General features: G+C 41.6%; 1 protein-coding gene across 2 annotated transcripts in view; it reads left to right on the plus strand.

Moving 5' to 3' along the window:
• DHX35 (DEAH-box helicase 35) overlaps positions 1-19,345 on the plus strand; it is a 68,199-nt gene that overhangs the window by 19,065 nt on the left and 29,789 nt on the right. For both annotated transcript variants that reach the window (XM_068987241.1, XM_068987242.1), the window contains 8 exons: positions 697-774; positions 6,084-6,188; positions 8,493-8,554; positions 9,369-9,438; positions 11,499-11,558; positions 16,988-17,100; positions 18,026-18,122; positions 19,021-19,179. In XM_068987241.1, coding sequence (XP_068843342.1) covers positions 697-774; positions 6,084-6,188; positions 8,493-8,554; positions 9,369-9,438; positions 11,499-11,558; positions 16,988-17,100; positions 18,026-18,122; positions 19,021-19,179 — 744 coding nt within the window. The remainder of the gene's footprint in view (positions 1-696; positions 775-6,083; positions 6,189-8,492; positions 8,555-9,368; positions 9,439-11,498; positions 11,559-16,987; positions 17,101-18,025; positions 18,123-19,020; positions 19,180-19,345) is intronic.

Here is a 19,345-nt window from a genome sequence, read left to right on the forward strand (position 1 = left end):
TAAGCAGATACATGTAACAGTATTTTTAATCTTTTTGTTTCTGTTAGAAGTAATATATGTATTTATTGTTAAACAATTTGGACATTACAAAAACATGTACCTGTGCTAACCACGGTTAACCCATTTTGGATTTAAAAAATGCATACAATCAAATAATTTAAAAGTAAGTGTATGTGGCAAATAAATACATAAATAAATTAGATAAGCAAATTTAATGTATACTAATATCTAATGGAATGCTTGCATGCATTTAAAATCCAATTTTTTTCAATGATATATGTTATATTGGTCTTTTTAAAAATCGTAATTATTTTTATTTACTCTGGTTAAAAATGTTTTGTACAGTTGAACTATGTATGTACTTTAAAATTCTTTGTTCTACAGATTTAGCAGTGTTTTGAGGGACCCATGGATAGTTCTTTTATTCCTTGAGGCAGCTGAAGAATGGGGGCATTTTATAAGACGAGGGAGTTAGAATGTTGAATTTATTATGCATGTGCTATGAACTTAAGGCAAATGACCTCACATTTCCAAACCTCAGATCCCTCATTTGCAAAATAATTTTTAAAATATCTGCTGAAACAAGAACCATCTGCTGTTTCCTTTCTCAGTAATTTTAACCCAGGGTCATCCTGGGGTAGATTATTTCTGGTGAAGTGGTATTGGGTGTGTGCTGAAACATGGTTTTATTTGCAGTACCTGGCAGAAGCTGGCTGGACAGCCGAAGGAAGAGTGGTGGGAGTCACCCAGCCCCGAAGAGTGGCTGCTGTTACAGTGAGTTTCCTTTTTGCTGGAAAGACTGCCTGTGTCTTCTATTTTAGTGACTTATTTTTTTCTTCTTTCCTATAAGTTCCAGATGAATATGACACTGCTCCTCAAGAATTTAATTCTTCAGCTTAAAAAGAACTATGGTCTGATTATTTTTGTAAAATTGATACCTGTACATTATGAATTTTTATGTAATAATAAAGTACTAAAGCCAAACATAAAAAGTAGTTAGGGAAAAAAAACCCCAAATCTCACCACATAGCAAACACAGTGTGAATATTTGGGAACATCATTTTAAGCTTCATGTTCTGTTTAGATAAATAGTTGACTAGATGGATAGAAATAATTTTGTAAAAATGGACTTGTAGCCATATATTTGTTTTTGCTGAATTTAACAAAAGAAGAAACTGCATTGAAATAGGAACTTTGGAGTACTGAACTTTGGGTAAGTATTTGTTCAGCACAAGAGAATTTATTAAAGCTTGAAAGCAAAGAAAAAGGATTACAGAAAGCTTTAGAAGGTTACTTATTTTTGGAACTATGTTATAGGTAGTTGCCTATTATAAGAGTGAATTAGCACGCTTATTCTTTCCACCTTTCCTCCATTTGTGATAAATTCTGAACTATAATTTTTATTTCAAGATTATAAGTACATGTTCTTTTCTGTAATCATAACTCCCACAGGCATTTAACTTTAATTCTAGTTTAATAATTGCTAATTATTTTCCATGGTTTTGCCAACCTTGAATTGCTCATTTCACTTTTTCTTTTTTTTTGCACTTCTTGATTGGCTGAATTGTATATGCCTGAGAATGTCTGATTGTGGTCTTTGTTGATATAAAATTCTTGATTTGCACTCTGTAAGAGCCCTGTAGACACTGCCTTTTGGCCTAAAGCATTGCTGTATAGAAATAGTCTGAGGTCCAGCAGAGGCCCCCTCACCTTCCAGGCTTACTTTTTCTGCTTGAATGCTTGTAGTACTGCTGTTTCATTGGGATATGTCTTGATGCTGATTGTTCTCATTTTTTCTTAAATGTGGAAGAACTTAATCTTCATGTTAAATCTCTTTATATCAGGGCAGGTTTTCTTCCGTTATATCTTGGCATACTCTTCTGTTCCATTTATTTTTTTGCTCTTTTCTAAGAGCACCAATTAAGTGTATATTAGATTGCCTTTGTATCTTTTTAGTATTTATCTCTATCTCTGGGACCATCGCCTTTCCAGTTTCTTTTGTGATATTTCTTCAAGCCTGTCCACAGTGTTCAGGATTGTTTTTAGTCAGATTCATTTGATTTTGTTTTCTTTGCATCTCTACTTGGATCTCACAGTCACTTCTTTGAATGCATTTTGTTTTTCCTCTACTAGAGAAGTGAATATTTAAAATGGGAGGTGATATTACAATTTATTACAAATTTTAAAAACTGATAATATAAAAAGAAAAACCCCTATAGTACCACCAACATTAAAAAAAAACCCAGAAAATAACATAGTATTTTTATTAATTAACAGTCTGACACATTTATGTAAATCTTTTTTCCTGTAATTTTTGGCTCTGTCCCCACTGAGCACCTCTTTATTCCCTCAGTGAGAGTAGAGCAGTATTCTAGTGTCTCTCTAGTGTGGGTGATTAAGATTTGCTTTGTGTTGTTGGTGCTGCCCTGATACTGGAGAAGCTCCTTTAGGTTTGTAACTGACATTTGTAGCATTGTGTAAATTAGGGGGTTTGTCTTCACGTTTGGGAAAAGCCTCTCTGTAGTTTCTTTCAGGTCTGGGCTATGAGATCTGGAGGATGTCCACAGGTTGATTTTTCTGACCTGTCCACTTGAGACCTTGTTTCTCCTCGTCTCTGCTGTGACTTTGTCTCGTCTTTAAGCTGTTTTAGCTTAAGCTTGTGATTTCTTTGAAACTGGATTTCTTTGGCTGAATTCTGTCTCTCTGGGTAATACTTTTATAATTTATTTTTTCTTTTAAATTTGAATATTTATTTCTGGCTGCCCTGGGTCTTTGTTGCTGTGCGGGCTTTTCTCTGGTTGTGACAAGTGGGGGCCACTCTCTGCTGCAGTGCATGAGCTTGTCATTGAAGTTGCCGCGCCTGTTGCTGAGTATGGGGTCCAGGGTGTGTGGGCTTCAGTAGTTGCAGCACACAGGCTCAGTAGTTGTGGCTCCAGGGCTTATTTCCTTTGTGGCACGTGGCATTTTCCTAGACCAGGGATCGATCCCATGTCGCCCGCATTGGCAGTTGGATTCCTATCCACCGTGTCACCAGGGAAGTCCCCAGAACGCCTTTATTTTGATATTTCTACCTGGACAAGAAGTTAATTCTCTCCTTGAGTTATTTTTCCTCTGTATTAAGTTTTAATTGCTTCATTATTTTTTTCCCCCCAAAGTTCACTTTCTACTTGTCTTCTAGTTAGACATCATTGATGAACATTTTCCAAGTTCTTTTGTGTATGTAAAAATTGAAGTAGTGGTTTGACAACTTGACTGCAGCGTTAGATTTAACCTTTGATGTCATGAAAGATGATTCACTTACTTAAAACATTCGAGCAATTTTTTCTGTTTGTGGTTTGGAATCCTAGCTCTTAATCAGTTTGCATTTTTCCTCCAAATCTGTAGCCATGGATAATTTCCATGAAACCACATGCTTTCTCTTAAAGGACAAAGAGTATATAAATTAGCCTAGTAGTATTAATAGAGCTGTCAAGTTTGAAACGCTCCATCTCCACAAGTACTTTGTGTGCAGACTAAAATCTGAAAACGATGTCAGAGCCGAAGAACAGATGGCACAGGCCACTGCCTGATCTCAGTGAGAGGCAGCTCCTTATTGAGCATTTCACTGGACTCCTGGTCTGGGTTTGACTTCATGACCAGGCCCTGCCTGGGCTTGTGATTCAGGACAAGTGCTACGCTTGTATTTTTTCCGTTTCTTGCTTTGTAAAAAAATGAGGGTCTCTGGCCCACCCAATGGACTGTGTGCATGTTTAATAAGATACATTTTGTGAAAGCTTGGAGCACAGCACCTTAGGAGGTGCTCAGTCATTGGTGTTTGGTCTTTCTTTTCTTTTTTACAAGTCTTTATTGAATTTGTTATAGTATTGCTTCTGTTCTGTGTTCTGGGTTTTTGGCTGAGAAGCATGTGAGATCTTAGCTTTTGGACTAGGGATTGAACCCACATTCCCTGCATTGGAATGCGAAGTCTTAACCACTGAATTGCCAGGAAAGTGTCCCTGGTTTTCTTTTGACCTCCTTTTTTCTATATCTGTTTGTTTCTATCAAAAAGGTAATATTAATTGATGAGCTTATTGGGAATAGAACTTATACAGTAGAAGTAAAAAAAAGAAATCCCTAAAAGAGCCCATAGAATATGGCTTTTCACATGTCCAGTGGTGTGAGCATACAGAAAATTTCTAAAAAGGAACTTGAAAATAAAATCCATTTTATAGCAGATGTATACAGATAATGAATAAATGTTTGGCTTCATAAAATGATCACATTTTTATGGAGAGGTTGGTTCCCTTATGCTCACTCTTACAAGCTGGTTTTCCCCATAAGCTCTAGTATCTGTATGCACATACTCTCTGTGCCAGTTTTTAAGATTTACAGTTTAATGATCTGTAGGGTTGGAATTGAAACAATAACAATCACAAAACTGTCCTGGTGAAATAACTGGTTATCGAGAGCTGAAACCTCCAGAGGTAGAGCAGTGTAGGATGAATTTCTGGTTTCATAAGATGTTTTGAAAGATTCCGTAGTGCACACCAGCTGCTTGATGACAGATTCTGTCTTGGCCTCTGAGATCTATAATTTCAAGTCACTGGGCAGAGCCACTTTCTGATCCTCATCTGTTCTTCAGTTTCTTAAACACTGATGGTCAGATAACGCCCAGTGTGCTTGGCTTGCAGCACTGGGTGCAGGGAGCCTCTGGACTCCTGGACCTGGGGCTGCTGCAGCCCGATGGCTGATGCTGAAAGCTCTGCCTCAGACACGCCCTGTGTCAGCTTATGATCCAAAGTCAGGACCTGTGAAAGGAGGAGACAAGGTGCCTGGGGGTTGGTTGGTAGGCCAAGTCCCCAGGAAAGTGCTCTAATTTTGCTTCCCTTTGGGTCTTCTTTAGTTAGATAGTTTACATAATGAGCATTAAACCCTATATTTTCTTTCAAGGTAAACTAAGTTCTAAGTGTTATTGCTCTTCTACTTTTATGTTTATTCATTTTATCAGATAGTTTTTAAAATTTATTTTTTTTAAGTATTCAGCAATTATTTTATTTATTCATTCTTTTTTTAATTTGGTTGCATCACATGCCATGTGGGATCCTAGTTCCCCAACCAGGGGTCATACCCACACCTCTTGCATTGGAAGCTTGGAGTCCTAACCACTGGACTGCCAGGGAAGTCCCCAGATATTTTCTGTTATTAAGTTAATAGCCTATGAATGGCCTTCTGGAGTGGTAGATCTTACAGCTGGATTCTTTTTTTTTATCTTTCCTACCCTCACCTTTGTTTTGTTTTATTTTCCCTACCCTCACCTTTCATTTGTCATATATTGGTAGGTAAAAAATGGTCTTCGTAATATGTTATTTATTTTTTTTATTATGTTAACTTGGCACCTTCATTAATTTTCTCATCTCATCTTCCATGTAACAATTTTTTAACCTGCATTCTTGGCTTTATTTCCCCTTTTAGTAGTTTTCGTAGCTGGGACATTGTTACAAATCATTTTAGAATATCTTGCTCTGAAAATGTTATTCTTTTGTTTCCAAAGAGAAAATGAAGGTGACCAAGTGTTGAATTTGGTCATTCTTGTTCTTTTGCCTTCGTGGTCCAGTGGAAGTTGTTTTATTTCAAGGCATGAAGATGTGGAAATTTGTCCCTAGTTGGTATGCTAAAGAAAGCTTTAGGAGAAGGATGAATCTTGAAATTTCTTCTTTTTCCCTTTTTGCTTCAGATACCAGGAAATCTAGAGCTGAATTTGTGGTTCAAATAACTTTGGCATATCTGTGTTTTAAAATTTTTCTCATTGGCTTTGACCTTTTGAATTTTATCTATAATTTCTTTGATCCTGATTGGTAACCTTTTTACATGATTCTATTTTTATTCCATACTTACTGTTCTTATAAGTTGCCTCAAGTCAATGTAAAGTTGATCATTGTAAAGATTATCACGCTAGTTCTCTGCTATCCTGCCCCTTCTCCTTTCATTTTCCACTGTGTTCAGCGTAGTGTTTAAAAACTAAGTGACCTTTAGATTTTCCATAGTATGTGCTCTGGGCAGTAATTTCTGTGTCTCTGTTTTCAGCATGATCTTTCTTCCCAAAGGTTGCAGGGAGAGTGGCTGAGGAGAGGGGAGCGGTGCTGGGCCATGAGGTGGGCTACTGTATCCGCTTTGATGACTGCACCAGCCCGCTGGCCACGAGAATTAAGGTGAGGCTCACAGCTGCTTTCCTTCTGTAAATAAGGAGGAAGATTATGTGGGGGGAGGTAAAAACACGCAGCCATTGCTGTTGACTAAGCTTCTAATGCCGTAGCAGAAAATGTATGGGAGCATCCTGGCCCTCAGGGAGATCAGTGTGTTGGGAGGTGCAGAGCTCTTGCTGTGTCCTCACGTCTTAGCCCAGAAAGGACTTTGGAAGTAGAGTTACGCCCTTGCTTCTTCAGGTGAAGAGGCTGAGGGCCTGGGAGGTTGAGTGGCCTGCCTGACGTCATGCCTATTGGTGGCAGAACCAGAGCTCAAAGCTGTCCTTTCTCATGTGTGTCTTATTGTTTTTCTCCACCAATCCACGTAGCTGTCTAAATATAGAAACTTACCTATAAAAGACTTAAAAACAGGGACAAATAGTGTAAATTGATAAAGTGTAGAATTCACAAATGTTATTTGTGCTAATTAGTGCTGGCCTGTTTTCACATGATAAAGGATTTTATGTGTGTTCTTTGACCTCGTTGCTACTATTAAAATAATTAGCATCATAGAATCAGGGTACAGTCAGCTCAGCAGTGTCTATTGCGTACCACTGTGAGAGTCAGAGTCTCCTCAGATAGTGCTGGAAACAATGAATGAAAACGCTTTGATAGGGAAAAACAAATACTATATAATATCACCTATGTGTGGAATCTAAAAAAATACAACAAACTAGTGAATACAGCAAAAAAGAAGCAGACTCACAGATACGGAGAACAAATTCGTGGTTACCAGTGGAGAGAGGAAAGAGGGAGGGGTAATACGGGGTAGGAGACTAGGGGCTACACACTACAACGTAGAAAATAAGCTACAAGGATACGTTGTACAAAATGGGGACTGTGGCCAGTGTTTTATAATACCTATACTTGGAGCATAACCTTTAAAACTTGTGAATCACTATATTGTACACGTGTGACTTATATAATATTGTACATCAGCTATACTTCAGTAATAAAAAACTTATTAAAAAAAAAGAAAATGGTTTGATGAAATAAACATTGGTTATTAGAATCTCAGTTACCTCTCAGGTTGCTGCAGAGGAACTGAAAATAGATGGTCTAAATGCAGTAATTTGTAAAAATGTGGACCTTGTTTTCTAAATGTCTGTATTTTCTTACTTTTGACATTCATTTTGCTAGGTAAGGGATTTATTCTTCTGTACCACCAAATACTTCGACACTAGCTAATTTTTGGAAAGCTTTTAGTGAATTACATGATCAAATGACTCTTTCGAGAGAGTCTTTTATGAAAAGTTTTGTGTTCCATTTGGTAGGTTTCCAGGCGCTCAGTCCCCGACTGATGAGCTGTAGCTGGTGGCACCTTCTCACTTGCACTCCTCTGTGTATGTGTGGTGGCTCGCATCAGGTCCAAGAAAAATAGGCTTTAAAAAACGAAACAAAAAGGAAAAGTACTAAGATAGAGCCTATGAGGGAAATGTTTAGCTTTGTTAAAGACTGACTTGTTTTGGGGTAAGAATAACAGCATCTAGTTGTTAACTGCGTTTTTCTAAAGCATATTCATGAGCACTCCTTCATCCTTAACGGTAATAGTAATAACTGACATTCTTGAGCTCTCTCTGTGTGCTGGGGCCCTTGCTAAGCCCTGTACATGTGCACTGTACTCTCTCACTTAATTCTCACAGTAATCCTGTGAGACAGATACTTTTATTTTCTCCATTTTACAAATGAAGAGTTGGGCTCAGAGAGGGTAAGTAACTTGCCCAGGGTTTACACAGCTAATAAGAAGAAGAGCAGAGATCTGACCCAGCTGCTGGATGTGATAGCTTGTGTTCCTAACCACAATCCCAGTCAGCCTTCCTAAAATAATATCAATTGAATTTGAGGTTAATAACCTCAAGAGCTGCAAGTCTATGGTCCTTGGGACATTGTAGGAAGCATGATCTCTGACTCAGTGGCATCCCCCTGGGCAGACCCAGGTTTGCACTGTCTGTTCATAACAGTACCCGTGGTCCAGGCTCAGAGGAAATGGGGCTTAGTCAAAACTCACAGAGCAAATGCAGGTAAAATTCGCTAATAGAGTTGCCAGCTCTTACTGAGGGTCCTGTGTTCAATATCTTTTTTGGAAACCATTCCATTGCTTGATAACCAAAATTTGGGGGTGTTTTCTCCCAGTCCTTAGTGGGAATTGTCTTATACACACACTGGTGATGAGGTTGAATGTGTTTAGTTGGACTTGAACTCTTTGAAGGAAAGTCATGAATATACAGTGTAAATGAATCATTTCTAAACCTTTGTGTTTCTGTGTTTTAGTTTCTGACCGATGGAATGCTGGTCAGGGAAATGATGGTTGATCCATTATTAACAAAATACAGGTAAGTATATTTTTCCTGTGATAAGTTTCCTACAGTTTCAAAAATACACGAGTAGATTGAGGAGTTGTTTTAATAGCTGGGATTCATGACCACACTCAGCTTTCTCAAAGCTTCTCTCCTTCCTTTGGCTGTTGCGACCTTTGATGTTCTTTTCAGAATATATGGAGTCAAAACTGGGCTCATTAAAATCCCTGTCATTATTTGAACGACCTGTTGACTTGTTTTTATCTTGCTGGAGGGTGACTACAGAGGCACAGCACAGAACTGGGCAGCGATTGTTGAATGTAACGTGCAGAGCCCAAATAATTATTCACATTTTCCATCTCCTTGTGGGTCCCTGTCCATCGCTCATCATATAAAATGATCCCACTCAGGCTCTGTGTATCCTGGGGAAGGATGTCATATTTGACTCCCTGGTACACATGTGGCATAGCCATGACCACATGCCTCTTCGTGCTGTTTTATGCAGATTTTTAGTCTTTGGGTGGTTGGGCCTTATCTCAATTTTTATGTGCTTTATGGGGCTATATGTTATATTGAAATTTAAAATCATGTATTAGATTCTGTTGGGATCCAGCATTGGTGGTAAAACTTTAAAAGTAGCAATAAATAACAGCATTTTCTTTACCAGGAAAAGTTGATTGGCCATTTTTATTAGCTTTGGAGTTACTGCCTTGTTAAAGAGGTACTTGGTGTTACTTTTTGCTGCAAGGTGATTGAATGGGGGCTAAATCCCCAGCAGTTCCTTTAATGTCTGGATGGGCTTATGTGGTGGTTGGTTTGATGCCCACTGAGACTGTCCCTCTGATTCTAGTGCCATCATGCTGGATGAAGCCCACGAGAGGACCTTGTACACCGACATTGCCATTGGTCTGCTGAAAAAGGTATATAGCTTTACTGCCAGACTTCTGGTTTTGTGTTTTTGTTGCATTTGTTGCTTGATCAGGAAAGTCATTGTAGCAGTTTAGAAAATTCAACAAAATACAGAGGAAAGAAATGAAAATTGTCGATCACCCTACTCATGCAGAGACAGTTACCATTAGAATTTTGGAATGTGTCCTTCTCTTCTTTCTCCTTTGTGTGTCTGTTTATGTGTGTATTTATGCACCTGTTTTGACCCAGTGGGGATTGGGTTGTTGTGCTCACTTGTATCTTGCATAATTCTCTTAGTGTTGCATAAGGATCATTTTCCTCTGTCATTAAATATTCTCTAAAGACGTTTTTAATGACTATATAGTCACATGTCTCTACCATAAAGTATCTGACACCTCCATTACAGCTAGGCATTTATATGGCTTCCCGATTTGAAATATTTTAAATAATGTTGCAGGAAGAACCTTTGTAGTTAAATCTGTTGGATTTCTGTTTCTTTTCTGTCTTTTGCTTTTTATTATGGATTTCAAGCGTATCCCAGAGTAGAAAGAAGGGTTTAATGACCCCCATGTGCCCCAAACTTGGTTTCAACAGTTATAACCCATGGCCAGTTTTGTTTCAACCTTACTTCCATCCTCTTCTCCCTTCCTGTATTTTCTGGTTGTTTTCTTTGGGGAAATTTCTGATTCCCAGAGTCTAGAGCAGGGTGATTAAAAGCCTGAAATCCGGGTCAGACTACCTGGGTTCAATTCTGACTCCGCTGAATTTGCTCATCACTCAGATGGGGCTGATACCAACTTCTTCTTCCTCTTTGCTGCTTTACTTTCCTATCTGATAGGCACTAGCCACTTCAGATTTAAATTAGTTGAAACAGAATAAAATAAAAAATTCATTTCTTTAGTCCCACCGGCTGTATTTCAAGGACTCACTGGCCGCATGCAGCTAGTGGCTACCGCAGTGGGCAGAACCTTTAAGCATTCTCTTAGAGCTGCTCTATAACATCATTTGTTGTGAACCTTAGATAATATAGAATGTTTAGGATGGTGCCTGACACAGGGCCATGAATAGAGTGTGAGGTGCCTTTCCCATTGGGAGGATGTCTGCAGCTGAGTGAGGGGAGGGTGGGCTGGATTTTAGAGGCCTCTAGCCTCTTTGTGCAATGCACGTGCTACACAACTGTATGCAGAGACCTGGGCATAGCGCATAGCTTACTATATGCTAGCTGCTGCTGCTGCTGCTGTTGTTGTTTTCATTATTAATTTATTTCTTGGCCAAAGATTTAAACTTTCTGATACTTGTGAGGAATTATCCCACTCCGTTATTACCTTCTCAGGAATGGTATAATAAGCGGGCCTATTTCACAGCATCTTTGCCAGCCCTGAAAATAAATGCTTGCCAATGTGATGGATGAAACAGTAATCTCATTGTTACACTTTTTTTTTACTATAATTTATTTGATCATTTCGCCTATGACCATTGCTCATCTCTTTCTTTGAATAACTGTTAATATCTTTTGGGACGTCCCTGGTGGCTCAGATGGTAAAGCGTCTGTCTACAATGCGGGAGACCCGAGTTCAATCCCTGGGTTGGGAAGATCCCCTGGAGAAGGAAATGGCAATCCACTCCAGTTATCTATATTTCTGTCTTGGTGTTATTATTGTTTGGCTTTTCATACTTGCACATGCACTCAAGTACATATACACAGATTCTGACTATTCAGAGACCCAGGTGTCAGGAAAAAAATGGTTTTACTTTTGGTAAATTCAAATTTGTGTCTTAAAGCTCCTTTATACTTTCTTTTTTCTTTTTTAATATTTTTGTTTTGGAAAATTTTTATAACTCACACAATTAGAAAGAATAGTATAATGAACTGCCTTTTCACCTGTTACTTAACAGTTACCAATTTGTGATCAGTCTTGTTTCATCTTTAAGTTCCTCCTCACTCCCCATCCCCCTCCACACACTAGATTATTTTGTAATAAATTTCAGATATCAGATTATCTCATCTGTGTCACGGTGTTATCATTGATAACATTGATATCATTGTTTTTCCGCACGCCTTCTTTTTTAGATTCAGAAGAAGCGAGGGGATCTTCGACTGATTGTGGCTTCAGCCACTTTGGATGCAGAGGTAGGAGCGTTTCCACTGTCACCCTCTGTCCCCAGTCAGCATGGGGATTCTTGGTCATGTCCTTGGGAAGCTGCCTCCAGCTGGAGCTTATCTTCCGCAGGATGGCCTACGTTCCTTATGGGGCCATCTGATGTCCTAGATTCCATGTCATTGGAGGAAATTCCTTTTCAGTTCGTGGGTGGAAATAGCCTGTAATTAATTGAGTTCATAATTACCTATTGTCTTGTTTCTCTACATGCTATATTTTCCCCCACACAGGCAGCTTCTTTTTATTACTCTTTTCAGTAGGAGGCTATACTTCTTGAATTTATGACTTTAGCATTTATATTTAGATTTGGGGGATACAATTAAAGTTTTCCCTGTACATATAGTAATTTTCACAGTATAATTTTTTATGTCTAAGTGTACATTAGTTTTCACTATTAAAAATCTTTTTTGTTGAAATAAGTTGATTTACAGTGTTGTGTTAATTTCTCTTATACAGCAAAGCGATTCAGTTATACACGTGTGTGTATATATACACACACACACTTTTTTTAATATTCCTTTCCATATGGTTTATTACAGAATTCTAAATATAGTTCTCTGTGTTAAACAGTAGGACCTTGTGGTTTATCTGTTCTATACATAAATGCTAACATCTGATAACCCCAACCTCCCACTCTGTCCCTCCCCCAACCCCCTCCCCCTTATTTTTCTCTCTTAATGACTAATATTTTAGTTCAAACAGCAGTTCAGCTCAACACATAATTTTGGCCGCTTGCTATGTATGCACACGCAGGCCACACGCACACAGCTCATACACACAAAGCACAGAAGCACCGTGCTGGCTACAGGCGATTCATACACTCGCTGACTGGTCAGGGAAGCAGACACATAAATAGGTGTTTGCCGTTCAGTTTGTTCCAGGTGCTGAGACAGCCAGGGAGGGGGTGCCAGCTGGAGGGTGTCCAGAAGCTTTCACGGAGAGACATCCCATCTAGATTGGAAAGATGTGCACAAGTCTGCTAGATTTGTGGGGTGGGGAAGGGCGTCCTAGGCGTGCACAGAACCACGGGGGCCTGAAACATGTATTCAAAGGGCTGTGAGTCAAGTGTGAGGGGGGAGCCATATCTCGCTTGCAGCACCTGCTGGGGGTGATCTGTCCCCCTGCCTGCAGTCACCGCTTTGACTGTCTCCTTTAGTTTTTCCAGTGCTCCTTACACTCCAGCCTCACCGTGCTTTTCCTCAGATAAGTCTAAGCATGCTTCTGCTTTTGGTGGGGAAGCCCTCTTTTTTAGACCATTTTTGCTTCGGATGTTCTTGTGGCCTTGTACTCATCTCCTTCCAGTCTTGGTCAGGTATTAGCACCCAGAGAGCCTTCCCAGACCACTGTCTACAACTGAGCCCCTGTCACTCTTCATTCTCTCGCTCTCCTCCTCGTTTCTGTTTAGCCTTTCTCCTTTGCTAACATCATATGCATATCTGGGTGTTTGTTGATTGTATGTCTTCCATCACTAAAATGTAAACACTGTGACGACTGGGACTTTGACTGTCTTACTCTATTTTATCCCTTTCATCTGAGACAGTGTCCGGCACAGAGTAGGGACTGTGGGTTGAATGAATTTTGATTGCGTGGAAAGCGACAGGAAATTCAAATGGGAGATGCTGGTAGGGGTCAGATGATGGGGGCACCCCACAGGCCACGTGAACTCCACCCTTCCACCTGGTCAGTCGCCCTCGCATGTGTGAGGCTTGGCAGTGACTTGATCATGTTTGTGGGGTTTTGTTTTGGCCGAGCTGCGTCTGTTGCTACGGGCAGGCTTTCTCTGGTTACGCTGGTAGCGGCGGCTGCTGTTCAGTTGTGGTATGCGGGGTTCTCACTGCAGTGGCTTCTCTCGTTGTGAGACACTGGCTCTAGGCGTGCAGACTTCAATAGTTGCAGCGTGTGGGCTTAGTTGCTCTGTGGCAAGTGGGATCTTAGATGAGGGATTGAACCCCCGTGCCCTTCATTGAAAGGTGGATTCTTAACCACTGGACCACCAGGGAAGTCCCATATTTGAGTTCTAGAAAGATCACGCTGGTGCTACATAAGAGACACTAACAGATGTGGCGATCACAGTCAGGAGGCCAATTCCATAATCCAGCTGAGATGAAAAGGGCCTCGCTCCTGGTCTCCGAGTGGCTTCCAGGATGCAGAACAACTTGGAGGGAGAAAAAAGTCAGCCTGGCTGGGAGAGAGGTCTGCATGCTGCCTGACAGGCTTCTTGGACCTTCTCACAGTGTAGGAGTCTGTTGTCTTAGGTCTCCCCACCATAATTGGGGTTAAAGCTCTCTGTTGCCCTCTTTAATGAATTCTTATGCCCTTCACCTGTGATCCCTGATGGACTGCTATTTTAACCTCATTTCCTGTCAACCTCTTCCATGACTGAGTTGTTCAGAAGAGCATCTCCATTTTACCTCTTATCTTTACCATGACCTCCTTTTTGAAATTGTTTCCAATAGTTTTTATTGTGGGTAAAATGTTTGATGTCCAAGTCTTTGAATCATCAGTAATATTTATTGCTTACAGTTGCCTTTCATTGTCTTTAGTGTGGCATGGAGATGGAAAAACATGGCTTCTTTCCATTCTGCCTGCTATAGTTGATAGTGATGCACTTCCTGGGAGTGATATTTTTAGGTGGGAGGGTGGAATGTAGGAGTTGTGTCAGCCTTGGGTGTGCTAGGATGCAAGGGTTGCCAGATGTCAGCAACTTTCAGCGGAGTCTTGCGTGGACCCAGGTCATTGATTTCTTCATCCCTTTCTGGCCAGGCGAGTGAGGAGCAGTGAGGGGGGTGTGTGTGTGTGCATGAGGGGAGACCTGGGTGGGTGTGGATGCACATGGGATATGGAATGTGAGTTCCCAGGTGAGAGTAAGAGCGAAGAAGAGGAAGGAATGGGCTGAAGTGGACGAGAGGGGAGTGTGTGAGAGTGGTGAATAGGGGGCCGTGACTCAGGTAGTATTTTCACCTGGAGGCCCAGGGATGCTGGAACGCCTCCCTTGTCTCCTGGCTGTTGAGTCTGTGGGCAGCAGACTCATTCCTAACTCCACTGCCTGGAGGGATTGATGCCACCTGCTCTGGTTTCACTCAGGGCCTGCGCTGGCCCAGGCTGCAGTCGAAGACACCCAGTGACTGCGACTGGGAGGCAGAGGCCAGTGGAGTTGGATGGGGCTGATCAAACAGCCACCTTCATTAGTTTAGCTGTTTCTTAATATCAACCTAATTAAGTGCTGACTTAATTAGAATGTGACTGAGTATAATTATGAAGTATTTATTGACCATTGTATCACATGGTATTTTTTTTTTCTTTTATTGGCTTCCATTCACCTGGCAGAAAACATGATCACTGACCCATTGCACGGTTTTTTGGTCACAGTCCAGATGCTTGAAGAGAGAATCATTTTTATCTTTCCAGATTCTTCGAGAAGGAATTTGGGGTCCATTTTAGTCAGGTACCCACTTGGAACCATTCTGTATGGGCCAAAGGTGGACAGGCCGTGTTGGCGTGGCTGCTGGGGGTCCACTCCTGTGGGCCAGATCAGAGCCACTAGCAGAAAAGGAAATGGGTGAGCAGGGGAGCGATCCCACAGACGTCCACACCATTTGTGTCCCATGCCACAACGAGCCTCTTCCTCGCAGTCACTTTGTGTGTGTCTGTGTCAGCATGATCCCTGGCTTTCAAAGCTGACTCTCAACTCTTCTTTTCCTGGTGGGTTGAACTCATTTCACTCCTGCTGGTTCTTCTTTCTGCCTCAAGATGCAGACACTGTTGACACTATGTTTTTTGCTTTCTAGCCTTTAATTTTCTGTGTATATATGTTTAATACTTCCGAATACAGATAAAAGATAAAGATCTTAAGGACAAAAATCTTGTGCCTTCTCAGTTAATGCTGAGTTTTATTTTTTGAAAGAGTAACTCTCTGTCTTTACATCTCTGCTGTCATTCTTGGAAGAGGGCGCCTCTTCTCCTTCCCAACCAGTAATAGCCCTGCTCATCCTTCCAGGCTTAGCCAAGAGATCGGCCATGTCCAGGACCCCCTCCCTGCACCGTGTCACTGTGGGCCCTCTCCTCTCCTGACTGTAACGCGCAGCTCTTTTCTGATCATCTGGTCACTGAGGCTCGGTTTATGTTATGATTGGTTTTTGCACACCTTCCTCCCTGGCTTATTCACTGTTTGGGGGAGAGGGGAGCAGTGCCTTCTCCCTTGTTTGTGCATCACTTGTAGCATGCCCGTGCTTTGCATACCATAGGACACAGGAAGGCTGAAGTCACTTGCAGGGAATTTACTTGAAAGAAGGGTGGAGCTGTGTGGGTCTCCATGGCACAGCACAGTACTTCTCTTGGCCTGAGGCTTGTTCTTTTATGTCTGTTTACTCTTCTCAGACATGATGTGGAGGTTGACATGCAGCATGCAGGTATTTTGGAGTTCAGTCTAGTCGACTCTTCTAGAAGTGCTCCTCCAGGCCTTTTCACGTTGTACTTGATTCAGGTTCTCAGGGCACCCCTGGATCCTGGTTTCCAGGAGCAGATGTGGACGTGTTTAGGGGAGATAACCTGGGAAGGAAAGAAGACGGGCCTGGTGATCCCGTGGTTGGGCCTCCTAGGAGAGGAGAAAGCAGCGCATGGCCAGGCCTCAGGGGACCGGGAAGGTCAAGAGCTCTCCCACCAGGCCTCCGTAGAGACTGCAGACCTGGGGATCAAGTGCCATTGAAGAAGACGTGGCCACCTCTTTGGGTGGAATTGCCAAGAGCCACTTCTCTCAACGAGGTCCTGTGGGAGCATGGGAGAAGTGGGTAATTGCCAACCTGCCCATACGGAGTGTTGTGCTGCCTCCTGAGGGGCATATAAAGAGGGAGAGGACTCTGTCCTGCAAACACAGGACCTGCAGATCTGTGATTGCACTTCCAGGAACATTTCCTGCTATTCACCGATGTACAGGTTTCCTTTATACAGGGATCACGTGTGTGGTCAGAGCTGTGCTTTCCAGATCGGAAGTATATATCAGCCTGATGTAATCCACCTTTAACTTGAGTTACACCTTTTGACCTAGTCTGTGGTTAAATGCAGTTTGGGGGACAGGGGGCGGGTGGGGTAAGATCAATAATCCTGCTGTGTGTTGACTTAGGTTCACAGCTGAATGCACTTTGGAAATTTAACCTTGATCATTTCTGTCAAGTCTTCAATAGAGTCTGCCATTGAAATGTGACTCCCCAAAATTATAAGAATAAAAGTATGATTTTTTGAATAATTTTTTTGTTATCCTTAGTCTGTATTACATATAGCCAATCCCTACCCCCCACCCCCTGCTCTGCCAGTTTTATATTATTTTCATTCTTTCCATGAGTTACTGTGAACCTTTTTTTTTTTTAATTTGAGCAATGAAGTTTTTTTTTTTAATTTCTTTTAGAAATTTCGGGATTTCTTTAATCACAATGACACCAGTGACCCAACCAGGGATACGTGCGTGATCCTTACAGTGGAAGGGCGAACATTTCCAGTGGACATCTTTTATCTACAGAGGTTTGACAGTCCTTGCATTTTTAGTGAGGGCGATTGGAAAACCAGGTCTGTTCGGTGGGCTGAGAAGCAGCTGCATCTGCTTGCAGCTTCTAGGGCATTGTGCCAGGCTGCTGAGCAAGGGCATGTTTGTCCCTGATGGGATGTTCTGGAACCCTCCCTCAGTATCGCTGCAGGACTTCAAGTCTCCCTCCAGATGTGCAGGTTTCTGTGACTCTGTGGCCCCTGGCTCAGCTGCAGAGAGCAAAACGGGAACAAGGTTGCAGGGAGGAGGGCTCTAGAACAGTCCGAACTGGGCTTTACAAGACTGTCAGCTCGGATGGTATTGGTGATTTGAATCATTTGGTTCTCAGCCCTCTACGTCTTAGCAGGAAGGCCTGGCTGACATTTTCGGGAAGAGCCTCTTTGAATAGGAAAGGGTCATCCTAATTCCTACTCCTTTTCACTGTACAGAGGAAGACTGGGAGCCTGAGTCAGAGGCAGATAAATCCAGAGAGTTATGAGCCTGACTTCTGAGGCATTTTAGAGGGGCAGGCACCCATGCGTTCCATCTACTCCCCTTAGACATGCTGCTGGTGGTCAGGAGGGGAAATGGAAAGAATGTGGAATTCAGCACTGGGACAAGAGACCCATTTTTCCTGTCCGGGAATCTTTGCATGCTACAGATAGGACATTGGTTTGCATGGGCTGTATTGCTTTTCTGTCTCTGCAAATAAAACCAAAAATAGTAGTTTACGTGTAATTATGGATTGTATTTGAATTCTGCATTAAAAAAAAAGAATGTTTATTTTAATTATTCATATGCCGATTATCTGCTGGGCAGGCGCAAACTAACTTTCACAAGGCTTTGCTGGCAGATTACTAAGGTAATTGATCTGTAATTAATGAGCATATTCTGGTGATGAATTTATCTCATACATCTTTTCAGTCCTGTTCCAGATTACATCAAATCAACCGTAGAAACTGTGATGAAAATTCACCAGACTGAGGGAGATGGAGACATATTAGCATTTCTCACTGGTCAGGTAATTCCACGGAACCTTTTTTCCTCTGGCGAACAGACATGTTAAGGCCATACCAAATGCAACTACACTACAATAAAAATTAAAGAAAAAGAATCTTTAAAAAAAGCAGCACCAAAATGTATACAGAGCCCTCTTTGTGGTTATTTAATTGCATAAAAAAATTGTTCGGTTTGATGTCATTCATCTGTTGACTCAATTGCCAGAGAATCGTTAGGTCCTGCCTGTTCTGTCTGCCAGACGTTTTAAATTTATCAGCTGATTCCAGAGTAAATCCGAGAGCTAAGCCAGTGGGCCGTTTTGATGCCAGGATTGAATCCTGCACGAGGCACATGCTGCGCCTCTGTGTCGCTGCTGCACCTGTTTCCTAGTGACGCCTTTGCAGCTCACCCTGGAGGGCACAGGTTGGCACACCACTGGAAAAACAACCAGACAGGCCTAAAGGCTCACTCAAGGTTGTAGCTCTGTTCAGAACTACCCTCTAGTTGGAATCATTTCCACTGTCAAGCATTTTTCATTGTTCAGTAATCTTTTCTAGGACAAGCTTACAGCGATTTTGTATGCCACAGCTTGTCTATGTATATGCCACACTGTTTGCTGCAATATATTAAAAAAAAAAAAAAAACTCAGTTATTTTGGTGCATCAGGAATTCTTCTATTGACTGCAGGTAGTGTGGACTTGAGTAATTAATCGGACAGTACGACTTTTCACCCCGTTGGCACCATTGTTCGGTTGCATTTGATCAAATACCACCCCACTGTGGAGTGTGATGACTCTGACAGTCACAAATCTGACCGGATTTATAGTCCTGACCCCATCCTACATTTTCTTGCAGTCAGATAAAATGACATGCTTCAGTCATGACCTCGGTTTCTTTGGTCCCCATCTCGATGACTTTAGGAAGAGGTGGAAACTGTCGTGTCAATGCTGATCGAGCAGGCTCGAGCGCTGGGTCAGACTGGGATGAAGAGACACCTCCGGATTCTCCCCATGTATGCAGGACTGCCCTCCTTTGAGCAAATGAAAGTGTTTGAAAGGGTGTCACGCAGTGTCAGAAAGGTGAGACTAACCCAGGGACCAAGGGCGTTTGCAGCCGTCTATAATCATGCTGGTGCCCCCGTGCCCTCTACTGGAAAGGTTTATTTTACATTGAAGTAGAACATGCTAAATAGGAAGGTATTTTAAAGAACCTAAGGTCTGTATTTCTGTGCAGCAGAGCTAAAAG

The sequence above is a fragment of the Capricornis sumatraensis genome, chromosome 15 (assembly GCF_032405125.1).
Source record: "Capricornis sumatraensis isolate serow.1 chromosome 15, serow.2, whole genome shotgun sequence".
In the NCBI taxonomy this organism is placed as follows: Eukaryota; Metazoa; Chordata; class Mammalia; order Artiodactyla; family Bovidae; genus Capricornis; species Capricornis sumatraensis.